The 19,903-nt window shown below is 39.0% G+C and overlaps 1 protein-coding gene across 1 annotated transcript in view; it reads right to left on the reverse strand.

Moving 5' to 3' along the window:
- The window catches only part of MRC1 (mannose receptor C-type 1), a 106,512-nt gene that overhangs the window by 77,427 nt on the left and 9,182 nt on the right, over positions 1–19,903 (reverse strand). Inside the window, exons 2-3 of the mRNA XM_049881900.1 lie at positions 7,731–8,132; positions 4,167–4,340 (exon numbers count right to left, since the gene is read on the reverse strand). Coding sequence (XP_049737857.1) covers positions 4,167–4,340; positions 7,731–8,132 — 576 coding nt within the window. The remainder of the gene's footprint in view (positions 1–4,166; positions 4,341–7,730; positions 8,133–19,903) is intronic.

The raw sequence follows: 19,903 nt of genomic DNA on the forward strand, positions 1-19,903 counted from the left end.
GGGGAGGGGCATCGAGGTGTATCTGCACCCCCCTCTGCCGCTCACCCTTGTTTGGCCACGGTTAAATTATGAACTTTTAGAGCCTCGTTTTCTCATATGTAGGGTATATTCAATATATATAAAACTCCTGGCACATAGTGGATGCCAATTGTTAGTTTTCCTTCCCTCAGAGTAGAAAATATTTATTTTCACTTCACTATTTTATGACTCCCAATATACTCCCTAAACTTGGATGCACTCTATGAAAGGCCAATACTATAGATTAAAAAAAAACACACTCATTGCCAACAAGCCGATTCCGACTCATAGAGACCCTACAGGACAGAGTAGAACTGCCCCGTAGGGTTTCCAAGGAGCAGCTGGTGGATTCAAGCTGCCAACCTTTTGGTCAGCAGCCAAATGCTTAAGCACTGCACCACCAGGACCGCCATGCTATAGGTAGATATTTATTTACAGCTTTTACATATAAGATCTTTGGGAAATTAATAAACAACTGAAATATTTGCATATACTTAAATGCTGCGGAGCTTTCTTTTTTGTCTTTTTAATAATATAAAATTCTACTTACAAGTCACGAGGAGTCATAATTTTTTCATTTGCTTTGTAAGGAAGATAGAAAGGATTATGTAACTTCTCAAATTTCTTGAGACTTATTCAACTTGCTAAGAAATTAGGGAGTTTCCTGTAGGCACATAGCCTACACTGTCCTGATTCTTAACTCTGTACCTAACTGGGCTTTGCATCTGATGAAGAAGTGATTATAGAGCTTTGTTATCCACACACCACACCCTGTGTTATGAAATTGGTGGTCCCATGGCACATGGAAAAAGAAAATTATACCAAAATTTCATTCAGGCAAGAACACAGAAATTTCTATGGCGCTTTAACTATAAAATCATTGCATATTTATATAAAAAAGAAATTTTAATTAGTGAGGTTAAACTGGAGCCCTGGTGGCACAGTGGTTAAGAGCTCGGCTGCTAACCAGAAAAGGTTGGCAGTTAGATTCCACCAGCCAACTGCTCCTTGGAAACCCTATGGGACAGTTCTACTCTGTTCTATAGGGTCACTGTGAGTCGAAATCGACTCCACTGCAGCGGATTTGGGTTTGGAACGTTGAACTAAATTGTAACGATCTAAAGCCTTACTTATTTAGTATCCAAATAGATTTTTTCCCTATAAAAGTGAGATCATGAAATCATTCAGATGAGACCGATCCAGGGTTTATTTGAAGATCAAGAAGTTTTTTGCATGCTAATAAGGAAGTCTTAAAATTTGTATGTTTTTGTTTATAATATGCTGGAAAACGTGGGCTATCAAAAAGGGAGGAATGTTTTCTTATCCAGGGATGGAGGAAAGCGATATAAATGACCCAAGAAGGAAATACAGTGTGCCTTTTCATTAAAGAAAGAGGATTCTGCATCTTAAATCAAGAAATTAAAAAGTATTTCTCAATGAGTGTATAGGTATGCTGGCTATTCAACATCTTTCCAAAGAGTTCAAATTTCCACAGTAAGCCAGCCCAACTGATGTTGAAAGCTAAAGTTGCAAACTATGGAGAACTGAGAGAAAGGGTCTTTTCCTTTTCCTGCTCTCGTGATATTTGAAAATAAATGTCTAAATAGAAGGAAAACATTACAAAAAACAATGCAAAAGACAATGAAGAACGTATATTATATGTCACTAATTCAATTACTGGTACTTCATCTTCCTGTATTGAGCCTGCTAATTGAAGAGTAATATAAAATAAAATGTTCTTTTGAAAGGAACACAAAGCAAGGAAAATGAAATAGATTGGAAAATTGCAAAGCTCTGTTAAAAAGGCATGAATTTATAAAATACATCTAAAACTTTAATGCATATTGAAATCAAACAATTTTTTACTTTCTATAGTTATCTTTTACATTTAACACAAAAAGTATATAATTTGGTTTTGAAGACATAGAGGTGACAAAACTAAAACAATATTCCAGTGAAAATACTAAAGAGATTCCTCCAACACACATCATCCAAGGTTGTGAGTTTTCTTTGTGATTAACGACTTGACATTTATCTCCCACATTTCATTCATTAAATCATACAGTCATCCAACAATGGTTTTGTCAACACCACTTAAAAGCAGGATGCCAGAGATGGACCCATGAAATCCCATCCTTAAAAAATTCCACAACAAACAGATTTTGAAAATTCTAGTCCTCCAAAAAGAACAAAGCAGAAAGCTATTCTTTAAACACTGGAAGACAATATTTATCTTAGGAAAAAAAAAAAAAAAAATTTTTTTTCAGACAAAAAGACTTCTAATATGGAGATCAGACATTTATAAACCTTCAAAGGGAATCACTCCTCTAAAAGTTGATATAAATGAGGTAAATAAATACATTTACCTCACCCAAGAATGGGAGAGCAGTGCCAATATGAATGAGAAGCCATCGAGTTTTTGCGGATATTCACCCAGAATGGAGAAACCACTCACAAGACAGAGCAATAATAACCTGGGCTGAGAAATCAAATTTACTTTTAGTGGGGTGATTAACCAAAATCCAAGCCAAACCTCTTGCCATGGAGTCGATTCTAATTCATGGCGACCCGATGTGTTACAGAGTAGAGCTGTGCTCCACGGGGTTTTCAAGGCTGTTACCTTTTGGAGAAAGATGTGGCAATCTGCTCCTCTAAAGATTATAGCCTAGAAAACTCTATGGAGCAGTTCTACTCTGTCACATGAGGTTGTTACAAGTCACAATCAACATGGCGGCATCCAACAACAACAACTTTGCAGAAGCAGATCACCAGGGCTATTGAAGGCGCCTCTGGGTGGGTTCAAAAGTGGGGATGATTAGGGATTATACATTCAAAGAGATAAACGGGGACAATATTTGGAATTCCGTCTTTAACATGACAAACTGAAGCGTACTTATAAATTATACTGTCTTATAATTAACGCTTTGGATAATGTGACTATGTGTGATTTGTGATCCCAAAAGTTTAGTTGTAATTACTGCTATTGCAACTCAGGTGACTGCGCAGCTGCCCCAGGCTGCATCCGATGGCTTCACCCTGCCCAGCCCCTTTGAAGCTCAGCAGCGTAGAAAGAGTTCTAGGTGATGCCAGAAAGCAGAAGCTGCTCTGTTTTACAAAATCTGAAGGGGCAGGTGAGAGGTCAGGGGTATGAAATTTAGGGGGAAGAAGAGGAAAAGGGAAGTCGGCAGCAGGAGGAGGATGTGGGCTGATGGGGAAAGTAAACCAAAGAAGAACCCTAGCTCTGCCTCCCAACTCTGATGCCCACCTCCACGCCATCCAAAATCTGCTGGGCTGTTGCTTTCTAGATTGTTAAATGTGGAAGAAACGCCAAGAAATCCTCCATTTTGGCCTCTTCCCACCAATATAATGCAATATGTCTTATTTTGCACTACTGCAATAATCTTGCATTTTTTTATTAAAAAAAAAAACCTTCAAGCATATAAATAATCCATTTCCATGGATTCAAAACTGTGTAAATTAAGAAGAGTATCATTACTCTCATTTTTATGATGAGGAGCCATTTTCATTACGTTAACACAAAATTCAGAAGCCCTCTCGTCTCTCTGGAAACCCTGGTGGCACAGGGGTTAAGAGTTCAGCTGCTAACCAAAAGGTCGGCAGGCACTCCTTGGAAACCCTATGGGGCAGTTCTACTCTGTCCTATAGAGTTACTATGAGTCAGAACTGACTCCATGGCAATGGGTTTGGTTTTTTTTTTTTTTTTTTCCTCATCTCTCTCCCCATTGATCCACACATTCGTGGCATCATTTGTATTCTACTGTTGATCTATAGTTTAACAAATCATTTGGGGATGGGAAATGGCATGCCTACCTCTGGAAATAAGTATATGTTGCACCTTCTACAATATAACTTGCCCTAAAATATTAGAAAATAACTGACAGTAAAAGTGGGGATTGGAGAGAAGAAGAATTTGGTGAAAATAAAGGGGTCCTTTGATGCGACAATGTTGGGATAACGGGGATGCAGTCTAGTCTTGTTAACACTATTTAAATACACACAAAACACTTATGGCTGAGAGCCAGAAGATCACATTCTAGAGGAAAATGCTGTAGATAACTGCAAGGAATTATAAAGATATCGCCATGTTAAATGTGCCAGCCTTTTCTTGTTAGTAAATAGTTACTTACATTTCAGTGGACAAAATCCAAATAGTTTGTCTGTATCATAATCTGTGGTGGTTCCACACCAGAGCCATCCATCTGATCGCCCAACACTTGTGCAATCTGCATACCACTTGTTTTCAAACTTGAAAGGAAATGCACAAGTTGCTCCATTTGCATTGCCCAGAAGTGTAAACATGGCTGAAGAAACATAATGACTTGCATTTAGAATGTGAACCCATGCTCCTGAACATTGACTTTGCAATAAGAAGCGCACTGAAACAATTGATCTTTCTCTTCTGATCACACTGGATGTCCTCACACACAGGGATTTCTGTCCCCTCCCCCCTTTCATTTCCTTCTTATTGCTCTGTCTTTTCCTCTCTCCCTCTGCTCAGCCTTTTGCTGAGTACACACAGAAGTCTGTACTTTATTCTAGCACCACTTCATTTCTGCTTTCAGATTTTCCTCTTTCCTCTCAAGAGGAAATAGTGGTCAGCTATAATGAAACTAGTTTTAATTTCTGCATTTCCTTCAAAACAGAGAATAGGCCATTCTTCCTCTTGGTTAAAATCATAGAATTATCGAATCTCTAGATTGAAAATAATCTTAAAGCTGTGCAGCCCAAACACACGTTGAAGATTTAAATCCCTTTCCTATGACTTTGTGCCAAGCCAGCCTTCACTGAGTCCCTCAACAATGACTACCAGGAATGGAGGAATTTTGGCATAACTCTACAATCCCATTAAGAAGAGAAACACTCGAAGACATTTGATACCATCTATAACCAATATCTACCTTTTTAAAACTGTATTCAAACAGATCAAAATGAGACGGTCTGGGTTCAACTAGAAAGGAAAATTGAAACAAATATAGGATTATTGTTGATTATGGTTTGACTTAAACCAACGGATTAGAGAAGCCCATGTATCCATTGACAATGGAACAACTCCCCTAGCTAAATTCTCCAGTATGCTATAGGTCTCTATCTTTGTAGGGTTCCCCCACTCCAGGAGATAATAACCCTCTACGTTCAAGTATGTGGTCTCTTGCTACCAGTGATAGACAGATTTTGTCCTAGGTAGGAATTCCCTTTTCTTAATTAAGTTTCATAGATTCTATGACTTGAAAAAGTTTCAAGAGATATTTAGTCACGTAAGTAGTGCACAGCACCTAACATACATTAAAAGCACAACAAACATTAGTTCCTTATCCTCTTTGCTTTCCCTTTACTCAGCTTAGCTATCTATACCTCTTTAAAAGCTGGGTTTATTTTTAAACTCAAAATTACACTGTCAATTTTTGTCAGCTAGCTGTTAAGAAATTTTAAATGCTATTCTATATTTAGTTCCACTGAGTTACAGGGTTGACTCTTCCAAATCCTATTTTGTATAGGGAACCAGCTTAATTTGGAAGTCATTGTGCACTCTCAATTACTGGGAGACTTGTTCCTTCATATGAAGAAAACCCACTCAGACCACCTCAAGGATAGTTCCACAGGTTATTGAGGCAGCCAAGAAATTTTATTTCCAATCGGAAATAGCCTTTTCAGAACTAACTCAGTTTATTTAACAATTATTGAACCACACTATACACCTGGTGCCAATGAAGGTAGAAAAAAACCTGAGCTCCCCCTGACCCCCAACCACCTCACTGTAGTCAACTTACTCTTTTTCTTGTGGTCCTAACTTCTAGGCAACACTTAGAGCCTTCCATGTCTAAAATTCTGGTTCTCTTTCTCTAATATAATCTCTGGCCTCAACCAGTTTTCTTCCCCAGGTTTTCTTGAGCGAGAAGATTCTCTAATATTCACCCTTTGATTTGTCTTTAGCTCTGATGGGTTTGTTCCAATTAATGGATTCCAAGACCACTCTAAGGGGCTAGACCCCCTGGCAGGAATATCTTACGTATTGGGAGATAATTGGAGAACACCTAAAGTGTTGTCAGTGGACCATCTGCACCAGGATCACCCAGGTCTTCATAAAAATAGTTTAGTAACTGGATATGCTAATGCAGTATATGGGTGGGAGGGGGAACTTGGGATATTCATATTCAACAAGATTTCTAGGTGATTCTTATGCATGCTAAAGTTTGAGAACCACTATCCTATGTATATTCTTTTCAAAGCAAACAGAAGAACAAAAGTGGGATGGGATACAGTACTGTATTTTAAAATAAAAGACGGTGCCCCATGCCTTAGCACTAATCTTTGTCATATCAAATTCCTCACTTAGAATTATTGCCCTACCTGTGGAATTTGATATAGTCAAGTTTGCTTCACCCTGTCCTGCCCTATAATTTTCTATCAAATTGGTCCTTGAAGGCTGTGTTACTTAGGTTGTCCATCATATGACTTCTAAACCTACATTATATTCAATAAATGCCAGAGATGAATTCTCTCTGAACCCCCCTTTTTACCTTACTTCAACTCCGACTCTCCGTTTCTCCTTATAGGGAAGGAAACTGGAAAGCTGACAAATTATCTCCTTACGAAGCACTGAACTCATACGCTCTGTCTTAGCTGTGATAAACTAGGTTAGCTAATCTGAGCAGTGCCGGTAACAGTAATTGTGCAAACAGATAATCTCTTGTCCTAAAAGGCAATGTCTTCTCTGACCTTGAGGTTGTTCTAGATAATACTTCACAATAACCAAGTATCCAATCCGCCATGTGGTTACAAAATCATCCCACTCAAGAGATTCAACCTTTGTAAGAGGCTTCAAGTTCTTTTCTCTTTTGTTGTACAGCCAACAGAGAATGAAATTTGGCCAAGAAAATTGGGTCAAGAGAAGGCTAAATACCCTGGTTTTATTTAAACTTCAAGGATCCAAGGAACCAACTGCATATTAAATGATTTTCTTATTGTGGTAAGTATATATCTAAAACAGAGCATTTACCATTTCAACATTTTTTTACTTGTCCAGTTCAGTGACATTAATTACATTCATGGTGCTGTGCAGTTGATTGGGGGAGGGGGGCAATGGTGCTACAGTTTTCTAAGACAACTAACTAAATATGCCACATTTTAATTTATAAGATAATTCCCCAGTCTTTTTAATCTTCTGATTATTATAGTTTCTAAATAAGGTGACAAAATAAATCAGTAATATTTAGAAACTCAAATTGTCAAGGAACTTGCCAAGATTTCATTTCAGGCAATCTGAATTTGTAAAGAATGTTGTTATCATTTCTCTCGGGATAACTTAAACCAAAGGAAAAGAAATGTTTGACTAAATTTATTTGTCACTTACAACCTTATCATGTCAAAGGGCAGACTTTGGGTCAAAGACTACAGTGAATATTGCCTTCTAAAACTCATAACCCATGATTTAAAAAAAAAAAGAAAATCTATGTAAAGTGAAAAGAAATAACTTGCCATTGATTCTAAATAGCTCAGGTATCATTCAGGACTTTTTACCATATTTATTCACCATAGTGTTCTCATAGAATACAAAAGAGTTCTTGACACAAAGAAGGTGGCCAATTAATATTTCTAGAACAAACTAAACAAGAACATATTTACTTTCTTGAACTAGAGTCTAAGAAAATGAGAAAAATTCAACACAAAGGTAAAAAACCCAAGCTTCTTACCTTCATAACTTCTAGAGCATAAATCATCTGTGGTCCCATAGATCTTCCATCTGCTCCATAAACCCGATCCCTTGTACAGCATAATATTCTTTTCTTGTCTATTGCCATAGTTAAAAAACAAATCTTCTCCCTTGATCCCAAAAAGTGTATCATTTTTGCACTCCCATTTCTGAAATTCATTCTTTGAGTCACAGGCATATAGAGTGATAGCAACCCAATCGGTTTTGGATGGGACCCCCAAGCATAATTTAAATGCAACACTCATAACCTGGGAATCAGACACCCATCGGAATTTCTGTGATTCATTGTCTGGGTTGCAAGCTGCAGTTTGAACTGCACTGGGACTCAATGCTTCCACACAACGCTTGTGATCTTCATTATATATTAAAAATTGCCTTGTGTCTGTTTAAAAAAAAGAAGAAAGAAAGCATGCTTAAGTGGTTACACGTGACAAGGACAATTTTATGTCTTAAGTTCCCAACCTTTCCGTTTCCCTAAAAACTTATGATCGCAGGAGAAGAGGTGAAGCAGGCTGTGCCTGGGCCAGCTCAGTCCCTTTTTGGAATCCTTCATGCTGGAGAGAGGAACTGATTGAGGGTGCCTGCCTTGGGGAGGATGTGTGGCTATTGGCAATTGGCTGGAAATCTTCCAGATGCCCGAGGTAATTATGATGAAACCTGGCGGCACAGTGGTTAAGCGTTTGGCTGCTAATCAAAAGGTCGGCAGTTCAAATCCACTGACCGCTCCTTGGAAACCCTATGGGGCAGTTCTACTCTGTCCTATAGGGGTCACGACGAGTCAGAATCAACTGGAAGGCAACGGGGTTTTGTTTTTTGTTTTTATTTTTTTGGATTGAGAAGGCCTGTCATAAAATATGTACCTGAATTATAGTGAAGGAAATGTAAAAGGTAGATAGCAGAGAAAGAAAAAACCTCAATATGAGAAAAGAAAACTTAGGCAATATGAATACGATAAGGTATAAAATCAAATGCATGTAGATCCCGGAAGGAAATTTGACATCTGACTCATCCTTATGCTCTTTAGAGATATGTGAAATCTATATATAATGAGCACCAGAGTTTTTTGTTTGTTTTTTTGCAATTTAAAAAATAATTTTATTTTAGATAATTTTGTCTTCATTATATGTTCTGCAAATTTTTGAACTAAGTGCTTTCTGGGTAGCCCAGGTCTGAGTAACTAGACATTATTTAAAGTTTTTTGTTTGTTTTGTTTCGTCTTCTACCAATAGGTGACTTAGAGATGTAGCATCTAGAGATAAATTAGTATCTGTTACATAATTTTAACTTTCATTTCATTGCCATATTCAGTCTAACATTTTTATAACAAAAAGATACAAAAATGTACTTAAAAGTTTAATAATTTGTAAAGTCTGCAATCGGTGAAATAAATGTAAGTCTTTAGATCATTGGAGTTAAAATTTCAAGAACAACTTTAAAAATAACAAACTGATACTTTTGATTTGGGACTGGTGATATTAGAAAATGTGTGTAGCTTTTGCTTCTATAGTACAGAGCAGTTAGCTAGCAAAGTCTGGCTTCCTGCTGCAAAAAAAAAAAAAAAAGGCTAGTAAAGGTTTTCTGTTTTTTTTTTAAATAAAAATTGAGTTCATGTAAAGGTTTTTCTTTTTTTATTTTTTAAGAATAGACAAAGGAACTGACTCTGATATCTTTTAATTTTGTGACATAAATATAGATTAGACACTTCTTATCCTAAATTTCTTTTAGTTCTGTGGTTCTTTCAAAATGAGCTGGTAGTATTGCAGATCTTTTTAGGGTCTGAATAAATGACCTTGCTATTTTTAATCAAATCACCCCAGTGCAATGTAACAAGGTACAAACAGGATCACTAGGAGAGACCTTCACCATTTAAAAAAGACCTTTCACAAACCACATTCTATTTATTGTTCTCGACATTCCTGTGAGGTTAGCTCTGCTTGCACTCTGCAATCAGTTTTAGGACTATCACTTCAGGGCTTATAATGAATCTTTGCTTCAAAGGATATTTTCTCCTAACGCGCTCTTGTTTCTGCTCTTGTCCCACACTTGTTATAAATCTGCTTTTATTCTGCCTGGCACCTACCTGCATTCCTAATTCTGGGCTACACGGACCCTCTCCTGGGTTCCTCAGCTGAGTTACTCATTTGTGCTGGTTTGTTTTCTGGGAGATGGACCTCAATAATACCTGGGTCCAGAATACCTGCTTTTGCTGGCTTCTCCGGAGTTGAATACAATACATAACTGTATTATCTGTCAGCCGAATATATAATACATAACTGAATCCTCTCCTGTCTAGCTGAACTTCTGCCCAGTTGGTCTCATTTTGTTGCTGCCATGTTCTCATGTGGCAAAATGAGTCACTTTCTGTACTGATGATAAAAATTAAAAATTTTAATAATATGGTACATAGCTCATAATAAAACACTGGAAATAGGAAAACAAAGGCAACTTTTAAAAACAGTTACTGTGATAATCTACCACACATAAATGTAAATTTAGGACCTTCTAGTTCTGGGTAGTTCAAAAAGGTAATGAACTCTGAATATTTACACATATAAAACCAAAATAGTCCAGATACATATATGGAAACTCAACTATACTGACCTTTACATTTAAAGGAATTTACTTTTGCTATTTTGCCAGTTGTTTTCATATCTAGACTTAACCTTCACTTTTTAGATAGCTTTGCTCAATAACATCTCATCATTAATAACACATATGTCTTCTACCTCAGACTTCAGCCATTTTGATTTTGGTTTTATTGTTAATTTAGTGACTTCAGAGACCCCATGTGTAACCGAGCAGAACTGCTCCACAGGATTTTCTTGGCTGTAATCTTTACAAAAGCAGATTGCTAGGCTTGTTTTTTTACATGGCGCCACTGTGTGGGTTCAAACCGCCAACATTTTGGTTACCAGCTAAGTGCAAGCCGTTTGCACCACCCACGGACCTTAAACTTCAGCATTTTGATTGTATTGGCCAGGCTAGCAAATTCAATCAAGTAATCAATTGGTGACCAGCTATTTAAAATAAGATGCTTGAAAGTCTTCATACATTAACAGTGTTGCTCCTTCAGAGCTTTTTATCCTTATGGACTTTTATTCTAAGAGCTTCATTTTCATCTGTGGTTCCATCTTAATTATATTCTAAATATACCGGTGCTTAACAAGTAAACACGGTCCCTGGGTGACACAAACGGTTTGTGTTTGACTACTAACCTAAAAGCCTGGCGGTTTGAACTGACCTAGAGGCATCATGGAAGAAAAGCCTGGCAATCTGCTTCTGTAAAGATTACGGCCAAGAAAACCCTATGGAGCAGTTCTACTCTGTAATAGATTGGGTTACCATGAGTCAGAATTGACGTGATGGCAATGGGTTTTGGTAATAAGTAAAAATCCAATCTTTTCTCTCTCATTAATGGCATCACCACCCAGACAGACCCATGAAGCCCCAAATCCTAGGAATCATCCTGGATTTGAAGCTTTTGCTCACTTTCCAGTAAACCCATTACCATCGAGTTGATTCCAACTTACAGTGACCCTATAGGACAAGGTAGAACTGTCCCAGAGGGTTTCCAGGGCTGAAATCTTTATGGACACAGGCTGCCACATCTTTCTTTCTCCAATGGAGTGGCTGGTGGGTTCAAACTGCCAGTCTTTCAGTTAGCAGCCGAGTGCTTAACCACTGTGCCACCAGGGCTCCTTTTCCAGGACAATAGCCCTTCCAGGACAATAGTAGGATCTATTGGCTCCAGCCAAGATATACCTTAACTCACCCATGTCTCTTCATGTCCACTGCAACCACCATAGGCCAAAACACATTGGTCTTGATTTAGAACAGCTGCAGTCACCCCCGACCAGCCTCCCTGACCCTCTACAACCCATTCTTCCCAGAAAGACCAAACTCATCTTTGAAAAATATAAATTAAAGCATGCCATTCCCCTACTTAAAGCCCTTCAAGAGTGTACCATTGCACACAGGAAAAAAAAAAAAAAACTGGCTTCCAAATCACACTTCACTAGACAGGGCAGGATCCAGCTCCAGCTACCCCCACCCTTGTCTCCTACCACAATCACGTGGCCTTTCAGTTCCTCAGCCACTCCAAGCTCATCCACTTTAGCAACTTCGTACTTTGAGTTCCCTCTTCTTTGGATGTTCATTTGAGTCACAGCTCAGGTGTCAACTCCTCAGAGAGTTCACCATCTATTTTTACTCTTTTATTCTCTATATAATATTCATAACCATCTTAAAATATATCCTTTTATATTTGTTTTCTTATGTTTTGCCTGTCTCCCTCTACTGGAATGTAAAATCCATGAGAAAAGGGACTTTATCTTTCTCATTCACTAAGGAGTCCCTGGGTGCCTATGTGCTCGGCTACTGACCTAAATGTTAGAGGTTGGAATCCACCCAGAGGCATCTCAGAAGAAAGGCCTGGCAATCTACTTCTGAAAGATCCTAACCATTGAAAATCCTAGGGAGCACAGTTCTATTCTGACACACATGGAATCGCCATGAGTCGGAATTGACTCGACAGCAACGGCTTTTTTTGTTGTTGGTTTTTTTTATTGTATTCTCTCTTTTTGGAGCCTAATAAGCCCTCAACACGTATTAGTTGAATGAATGGAAGAATATTTACTAAGTCTGAAGCATAGTGACTAGTGGCCAAGGTAAACTATCTTACTTAATGATTAATGGTTAAGAATTGATTGAATATTAGTTTTTCCCTTAAAAGCTTATTTTTACTGAAGAGCAATTTATAAATGTTTGGACTTACGAAAGGAGTGCTTGGAAATGAAAACTTTTTATTTCAATACATACTTATCTCTTCTTGTTTCCTTTATTTGTCTTTTGGCTTCTAACACATTAGGAAGTGGCATAAGTCTGATATTACCTTTGGCAGACAATGTGAGGAAATGTAAAATTATCGCTCAGTGGTGGTACATTCAGACATTACGCTTCTCCCCGAGTTGTCAACAGGTAGTTTTGCTTTCACGGTGGTCTGCGTGAAATGTCCCTGATCTACAATGTCAGGCTTCTTCCTCTGAAAGTGTATTCCAAGACCTTGACCAAAAGGCAGCTGGTGGCATTTCTGCCACTATTAACTACAACAGTTTTATACATTTGTAAATATCCCATCTTTTGTCTGTAGAGATTATGTTATTGTAATAAAAATATCACAAAACCAAGCAAGTGAGGACAATTGGATAGCTACATTCATTTGTCTGCAACCTCATTTATGAGATCTAATATATGAGTTTTTTTTTCTTCCTTTAAATACCTACACATTTATTTATAAAATCGGAAGATCATCCATCTTAACTTTATTTTGCCAATTTTACATGTATTTTTCAACAAATATTTGGCAAGCACCTACTCTGTGCCAGGCACTGTTATTCAGTGATAATGTGAAGACAAACCAGAGAGACCAGCTCTCTGCCCACCCTGAGCATATGCGCTGCTATGTTAATTCAAGGGCAGCAATGTCAAGGATCAGGAGTCCCTGGTGGTGCAAATGGTTAACCCTGTCTGCTACCGACAGAAAGCCTGGCAGGTTGAGTCCACCTAGAGCCACCTTGGTGATCTACTTCTGAAAAATCAGCCATCAAAAACCCTATGGAGCACAACCTATTCTAACATACATGGGTTGCCATGAATCTGAATGGACTCAATGACAATTGGTTTGGTTTTAGTTAATGTCAAGGGTCAAAATACAGTTAGGGAGGAAGCAATAAGTTTCAACCCAGTATCTCAGATTAAAAATAACTGAAGACTAACTATTCAATAAGGAACCCTGATGGTGCAATGGTTAAGCGCTGGCTGCTAACCAAAAGGTTGGCTGTTTGAACGCAACCAGCGGCTTTGAAGGAGAAAGACCTGGTGATCTTCTTCCATAAAGATTATGGTCAAGAAAACCATATGGGGCAGTTCTACTTTGTCACATGAGATCACTACGAGTCAGAATTGATTCAACATTCAACGGCACCCAACAACTATCGCGTGAATTTTCTTTTAAGCGTGTTTTAACATTTTTTAATTAGTTATTTTATAACATTGAGCAACTAATTAAATTCCCAAAACTACTAAAAAAGAATATTAGGTTATTAACAATGATCATTGAGAAATGTAAATATTATATACTATATTTTAATATACATTTTTAGACTTTCCCCACTATCAATAAGTAAAATGCTGACATTAAAACATAGAAGAAAATAAAAACTTCTGGAAGACAGCAAAGCTCAGTAAAAGGAAGATAAGTGAGTATTCTGTAGCAGATAGTGTCGGAACCCCACTTTTAACTCTTTGGCCTTTGCAATATCAGTACATGCCAGGCCTATTTCCAGATGCCAGAACTTGGCCTGGGGGCTTTTTTCTGGCTATCACAGCCCACTGTGCCCACACACTGTGCAAATTAGAAGGGCCCAAGAATTAACACACCTAGGAACAGCCTTCCACCAGTGACTGATGGGAACTGATAATTAAAGATGTTGCACATTGGGTGGGATGACCCTGGGGCACATAGTACATATTATCCCTAGGGCTTCCCAGGAGGATTGAGTTCCAGTTGCCCACAGTGACCCCTTGCTTGTTAACATGCCCTTTTTTGATTCCTTCTCTTCCTGTCTCACTTCCCCAATCCCCTACCAGTGTTTCCTGGAACCACTTCCGACAAATACTGCTTGAACCCAAATCTTTGTCATAGGCCTGCTTCTTGGACAACTCAAACTAAGAAAAAGATATGTCTAATAGCCTCAGTAAACAGATGTAAGGTCTACATGTTTTCCCCCAAAGAACTGAAATTAACTAAGAAAATGAAAAATCATAGTAATAGGGTTAACAATATTGAACAGAAGAATAAAAGAAAAACTTTATTTTGAACTTTAATGATTCATTCATTCATCAAATAGCTAGAGAAACTACTAGTTTAAATCACTGCATTTGGCTATTTGGGGAGCTACAAACATGAGTCCAATAAGGAGAAAATAGAGGCCATAAGTAAGATGCTCTGGCAACATCCTGCCTCCCTCCTGCACACTCAAGACCCAGCCCTGGTCTTTCACTCCCATCTCAGCAGAAAAGGACTCCCTTTTGCAGCTGATATCTTCACGCCTGCCTGAGACCCATCCCTTCCTGCTGCATCAGAGACCTCTCTCAACTAGCTGCCCTCTCTTCCCACTACCGAATCTTTAACAGCATAATGCCAGCCTCTTCCCCAACTTTGGAACAAAACCTGGGGGTAGGAAGTTGATACTATACTCCTCTTTCTTCTTCTACATATAACCATGCTAACATATTACTTCATCTTGGTGTCTTGTGTTAACCTGATCACCAGAGCTCTAGCATTAGGTTAACAGGTAACCAGACTCCACTGCTCACTCGCTGTATGAACTTGGTAACGTTTCTTAACTACTCTGTGTTTCCATCTCCACATCTGTAAAATCAAAGGAGAAAAACAGGACCTGCTCATTGTTGTGAGAACTAAATGTAATCTTCTAAATAAAGCACTTCTTCTATTTCTTCATCTTTGGCCCTAGTGGTTGGTGCGTAAATTTGAATAATAGTCATATTAACTGGTCTTCCTTGTAGGCGTATGGATATTATCCTATCACTGACAGCGTTGTACTTCTGGATAGATCTTGAAAAGTTCTTTTTGACGATGAATGCAACACCATTCCTCTTCGAGTTGTCATTCCCAGCATAGTAGACTATATGATTGTCTTATTCAAAATGGCCAATACCAGTCCATTTCAGCTCACTAATGCCTAGGATATCGATGTTTATGTGTTCCATTTCATTTTTGACGATTTCCAATTTTCCTAGATTCACAGTTCGTACATTCCAGGTTCTGATTATTTTTATCAGCTGCTACAGTCTGAAATTGACCAAACCTGCAATCAAGATGCATTGATAATTACTGGTGATTGGAATGCGAAAGTTGGAAACAAAGAAGAAGGATCAGTAGTTGGAAAATATGGCCTTGGTGATAGAAACAATGCCGGAGATTAAATGATAGAATTTTGCAAGACCAATGACTTCTTCATTGCAAATACCTTCTTTCACCAACATAAATGGCAACTTTTTTTTTTTTTTTTAATACACATGGACCTCGCCAGATGGAACACACAGAAATCAAATTGACTACACCTGTGGAAAGAGATGGTGGAAAAGCTCAATATCATCAGTCAGAACAAGGCCAGTGGCCAACTGTGGAACAGATCATCAATTGCTCATATGCACGTTCAAGCTGAAACTGAAGAAAATCAAAGCGAGTCCACAAGAGCCAAAACATGACCTTGAGTATATCCCATCTGAATTTAGAGGCCATCTCAAGAATAGATTTGATGCACTGAACACTAGTGACTGAAGACCAGACGAGTTGTGGAATAACATCAAGGACATCATCCATGAAGAAAGCAAGAGGTCACTGAAAAGACAGGAAAGAAAGAAAAGACCAAGATGGATGTCAGAGGAGACTCTGAAACTTGCTCTTGAGCGTCGAGCAGCTAAAGCAAAAGGAAGAATTGATGAAGTAAAAGAGCTGAACAGAAGATTTCAAAGGGCATCTTGAGAAGACAAAGTAAAGTATTAAAATGACATGTGCAAAGAGCTGGAGATGGAAAACCAAAAGGGAAGAACATGCTCAGCATCTCTCAAGCTAAAAGTGTGAAGGAAAAATTCAAGCTTCAAGTTGCAACACTGAAGGATTCTACAGGGGAAATATTAAACAACACAGGAAGCATCAAAAGAAGATGGAAGGAATACACAGAGTCATTATACCAAAAAGAATTAGTCGACGTTCAACCATTTCAAGAGGTGGCATATGATCAGAAACTGATGGTACTGAAGGAAGAAGTCCAAGCTGCTCTGAAGGCATTGGGGAAAAATAAGGCTCCAGGAATTGGTGGAATATCAATTGAGATGTTTCAACAAACAGATGCAGCACTGGAGGTGCTCACTCTTCTATGCCAAGAAATATGGAAGACAGCTTCCTGGCCAACTGACTGGAAGAGATCCATATTTATGCCTATTCCCAAGAAAGGTGATCCAACCAAATGTGGAAATTATAGAACAATATCATTAATATCACACGCAAGCAAAACTTTGCTGAAGATCATTCAAAAATGGCTGCAGTAGTATATTGACACGGAACTGCCAGAAATTCAGGCCAGTTTCAGAAGAGGACGTGGAACCAGGGATATCATTGCTGATGTCAGATGGATCCTGGCTGAAAGCAGAGAATACCAGAAGGATGTTTACCTGTGTTTTATTGATTACGCAAAGGCCTTCGACTGTGTGGATCATAACAAACTATGGATAACACTGAGAAGAATGGGAATTCCAGAACACTTAATTGTGCTCAGGAGGAACCTTTACATAGATCAAGAGGCAGTTGTTCATACAGAACAACTGGATACTGGTTGGTTTAAAGTCAGAAAAGGTGTGAGTCAGGGTTGTATTCTTTCACCATACCTATTTAATCCGTATGCTGAACAAATAATCTGAGAAGCTGGACTATATGAAGAACGGGTCATGAGGATTGGAGGAAGGCTCATTAGCAACCTGCATTATGCAGATGACACAACCTTGCTTGCTGAAAGTGAAGTGGATCTGAAGCACTTATAGTTGAAGATCAAAGACCACAGCCTTCAGTATGGATTACACCTCAACATAAAGAAAAAAAAAATCTTCACAACTGGACCAATGAGCAGCATCATGATAAATGGAGAAAAGACTGAAGTTGTCAAGGATTTCATTTGACTTGGATCCACAATCAACACCCATGGAAGCAGCAGTCAAGAAATCAAAAGACGCATTGCACTGGGCAAATCTGCTGCAAAGGACCTCTTCAAAGTGTTGAAGAGCAAAGATGTCACCCTGAAGACTAAGGTGTGCCTGACCCAAGCCATGGTATTTTCAATCACATCACATGCATGTGAAAGCTGGACAATGAATAAGGAGGACCGAAGAAGAGTTGACACCTTTGAACTGTGGTGTTGATGAAGAATATTGAATATACCATGGACTGGGGCCAAAAGAACGAACAAATCTGTCTTGGAAGAAGTGCGGCCAGAATGCTCCTTAGAGGCAAGGATGGCGAGACTGTGTCTTACATACTTTGGACATGTTGTCAGGAGGGATGAGTCCATGGAGAAGGACATAATGCTTGGCAGAGTACAGGGTTAGCAGAAAAGAGGAAGACCCTCAAAAAGGTGGATTGACACAGTGGCTGCAACAATGAGCTCAAGCATAACAACGACTGTAAGGATGGCGCAGGACCGGGCAGTGTTTCGTTCTGTTGTGCATAGGGTCGCTATGAGTTGGAACCGACTCGACGGCACCTAACAACAACGACAAAATAAAGTACCTAGAATAATTCCTGAGACACAGAAATTGCTTGACACATGTTAGTTATTACTATCATTAACTTGGGAGCATCAGCCTGAAGATGGTATGAAATGGTTCAAAACAGAATGAAATTAGACAGCATGGAGAGCTGTGGCCGCAACCCAGAGAAAGGGCCAGAGGGCCAGAGAAAATAGAAACCCCAGAATTTTCAACCTCAGGAGGCAAAGTAGTGAGGTGGAGAGAGATGTGTTCTTTGGGGGCAGCAGATTTGTTATCAAATCCTGGTTCCACCATTTACTAGCTGTCTTTCCTTAACCTAATCATTCTGGCTTCAATTTTCTGTACGTTAAAATGGGCATAATAATGGTATCTGATAGAGTTGCTGTGAAGTTCTAAATGAGGTAATGAATGTAAACCAAAAACCTGTTGCAGTTGAGTCAATTCTGACTCATAGAGACCCTATAGGACAGAGTAGAACTGCCCCACAGGGTTTCCAAGGAGTGGCTGGTGGATTTGAACTGCCGACCTTTTGGTTAACAGCCCAGCTCTTAACCACTGTGCCACCAGGGCTCCAATTTATGTAAAGCACCTAGCATTTCATTTTGCATATAGACCCCTTCGGTAAATGTTAATTTGCCTCACGGTCAGAAGACCTTGGAGTCAAGCATTAGCTCTGGTCCTCACTGGCTAGCTGACTTCTGCAAACCACTTAATTCTTCTGACCCTCAGTTTTCTCAAATAGTAGAAGGAACATAGTAACCCCTGCCCATCCAACTCATGGGGTTGTTGTGAGAGTCTAATATGATTAAGGATCTGAAAGCACTCTGTGACCTTAGCTTGGCCTAAAATTGGGAAGTATTTGCCTTAGAATGAGTTTTTTCTTTCTCTTTCAGCTTATTTTTGAAAAAGCACTTGCCTCTTCACCTCCTTCCACTCCACTTCTGTTTCCTCTAATTTCTCCTGGCCTTCTCTGTAGATCAGCCTAACCACATTATCTTTGTCATTCAACAGGGACTTACAGTAGCCAAGAACAAGACGATACTGCTGTTCTTATTTTGATGCCAGATTTACACCCTCTCTGCTAAGCAGATACACCCTGTTTCCAAAGCTACTTTCCTTTTGTGCACCTCCTCTCCAGGTGGCTTCCTTTTGTACAACTCTTCATGTGGCCTCTGAGATCTCCCCATTTTCCTGCAGCCTTTCAAGATTCCACTCAGAGAGTAGGTCATAGGATGTGAGACTTGAAGGACACCTGTGATCTCCGGTCTCTTTTTGAAGACAATCATTTTTTTCTTCAACTGGGGATGGCATTTTTGACTCTTTAAAGTTCACAGTTTAACCAATGATGACTCTTCCTACCCAGAAATTAGTTCCAATACCCCCAGAAATCATTGAAATGCCATGCAACCAAGCAATGGTCTTCTTACCTCTATCTGCAATGGTTTGTGTCATGGATTGAATTATGTCCCCCGCAAAATGTGTATATCAACTTGGTTAGGCCATGATTTCCAATATTCTGTGGTTGTCCTCCATTTTGTGATTGTAATTTTATGTTAAAGAGGGTTAGGGTCGGATTGTAACACCCTTACCTGGTCACATCTCTGATCCAACATAAAGGGAGTTTCCCTGGGGTGTGGCCTGCACCACCCTTTATCTCTCAAGAGATAAAAGGAAAGGGGAGCAAGCAGAGAGTTTGGGACCTCATACCACCAAGAATGCAGCATTGGGAGCAGAAAGAGTCCTTTGGACCCGGGGTCCCTGTGCATGAGAAGCTCCTCGATCATGGGAAGATTGAGGTCAAGGACC

Source organism: Elephas maximus, chromosome 4, assembly GCF_024166365.1.
Source record: "Elephas maximus indicus isolate mEleMax1 chromosome 4, mEleMax1 primary haplotype, whole genome shotgun sequence".
Taxonomy (NCBI): Eukaryota; Metazoa; Chordata; class Mammalia; order Proboscidea; family Elephantidae; genus Elephas; species Elephas maximus.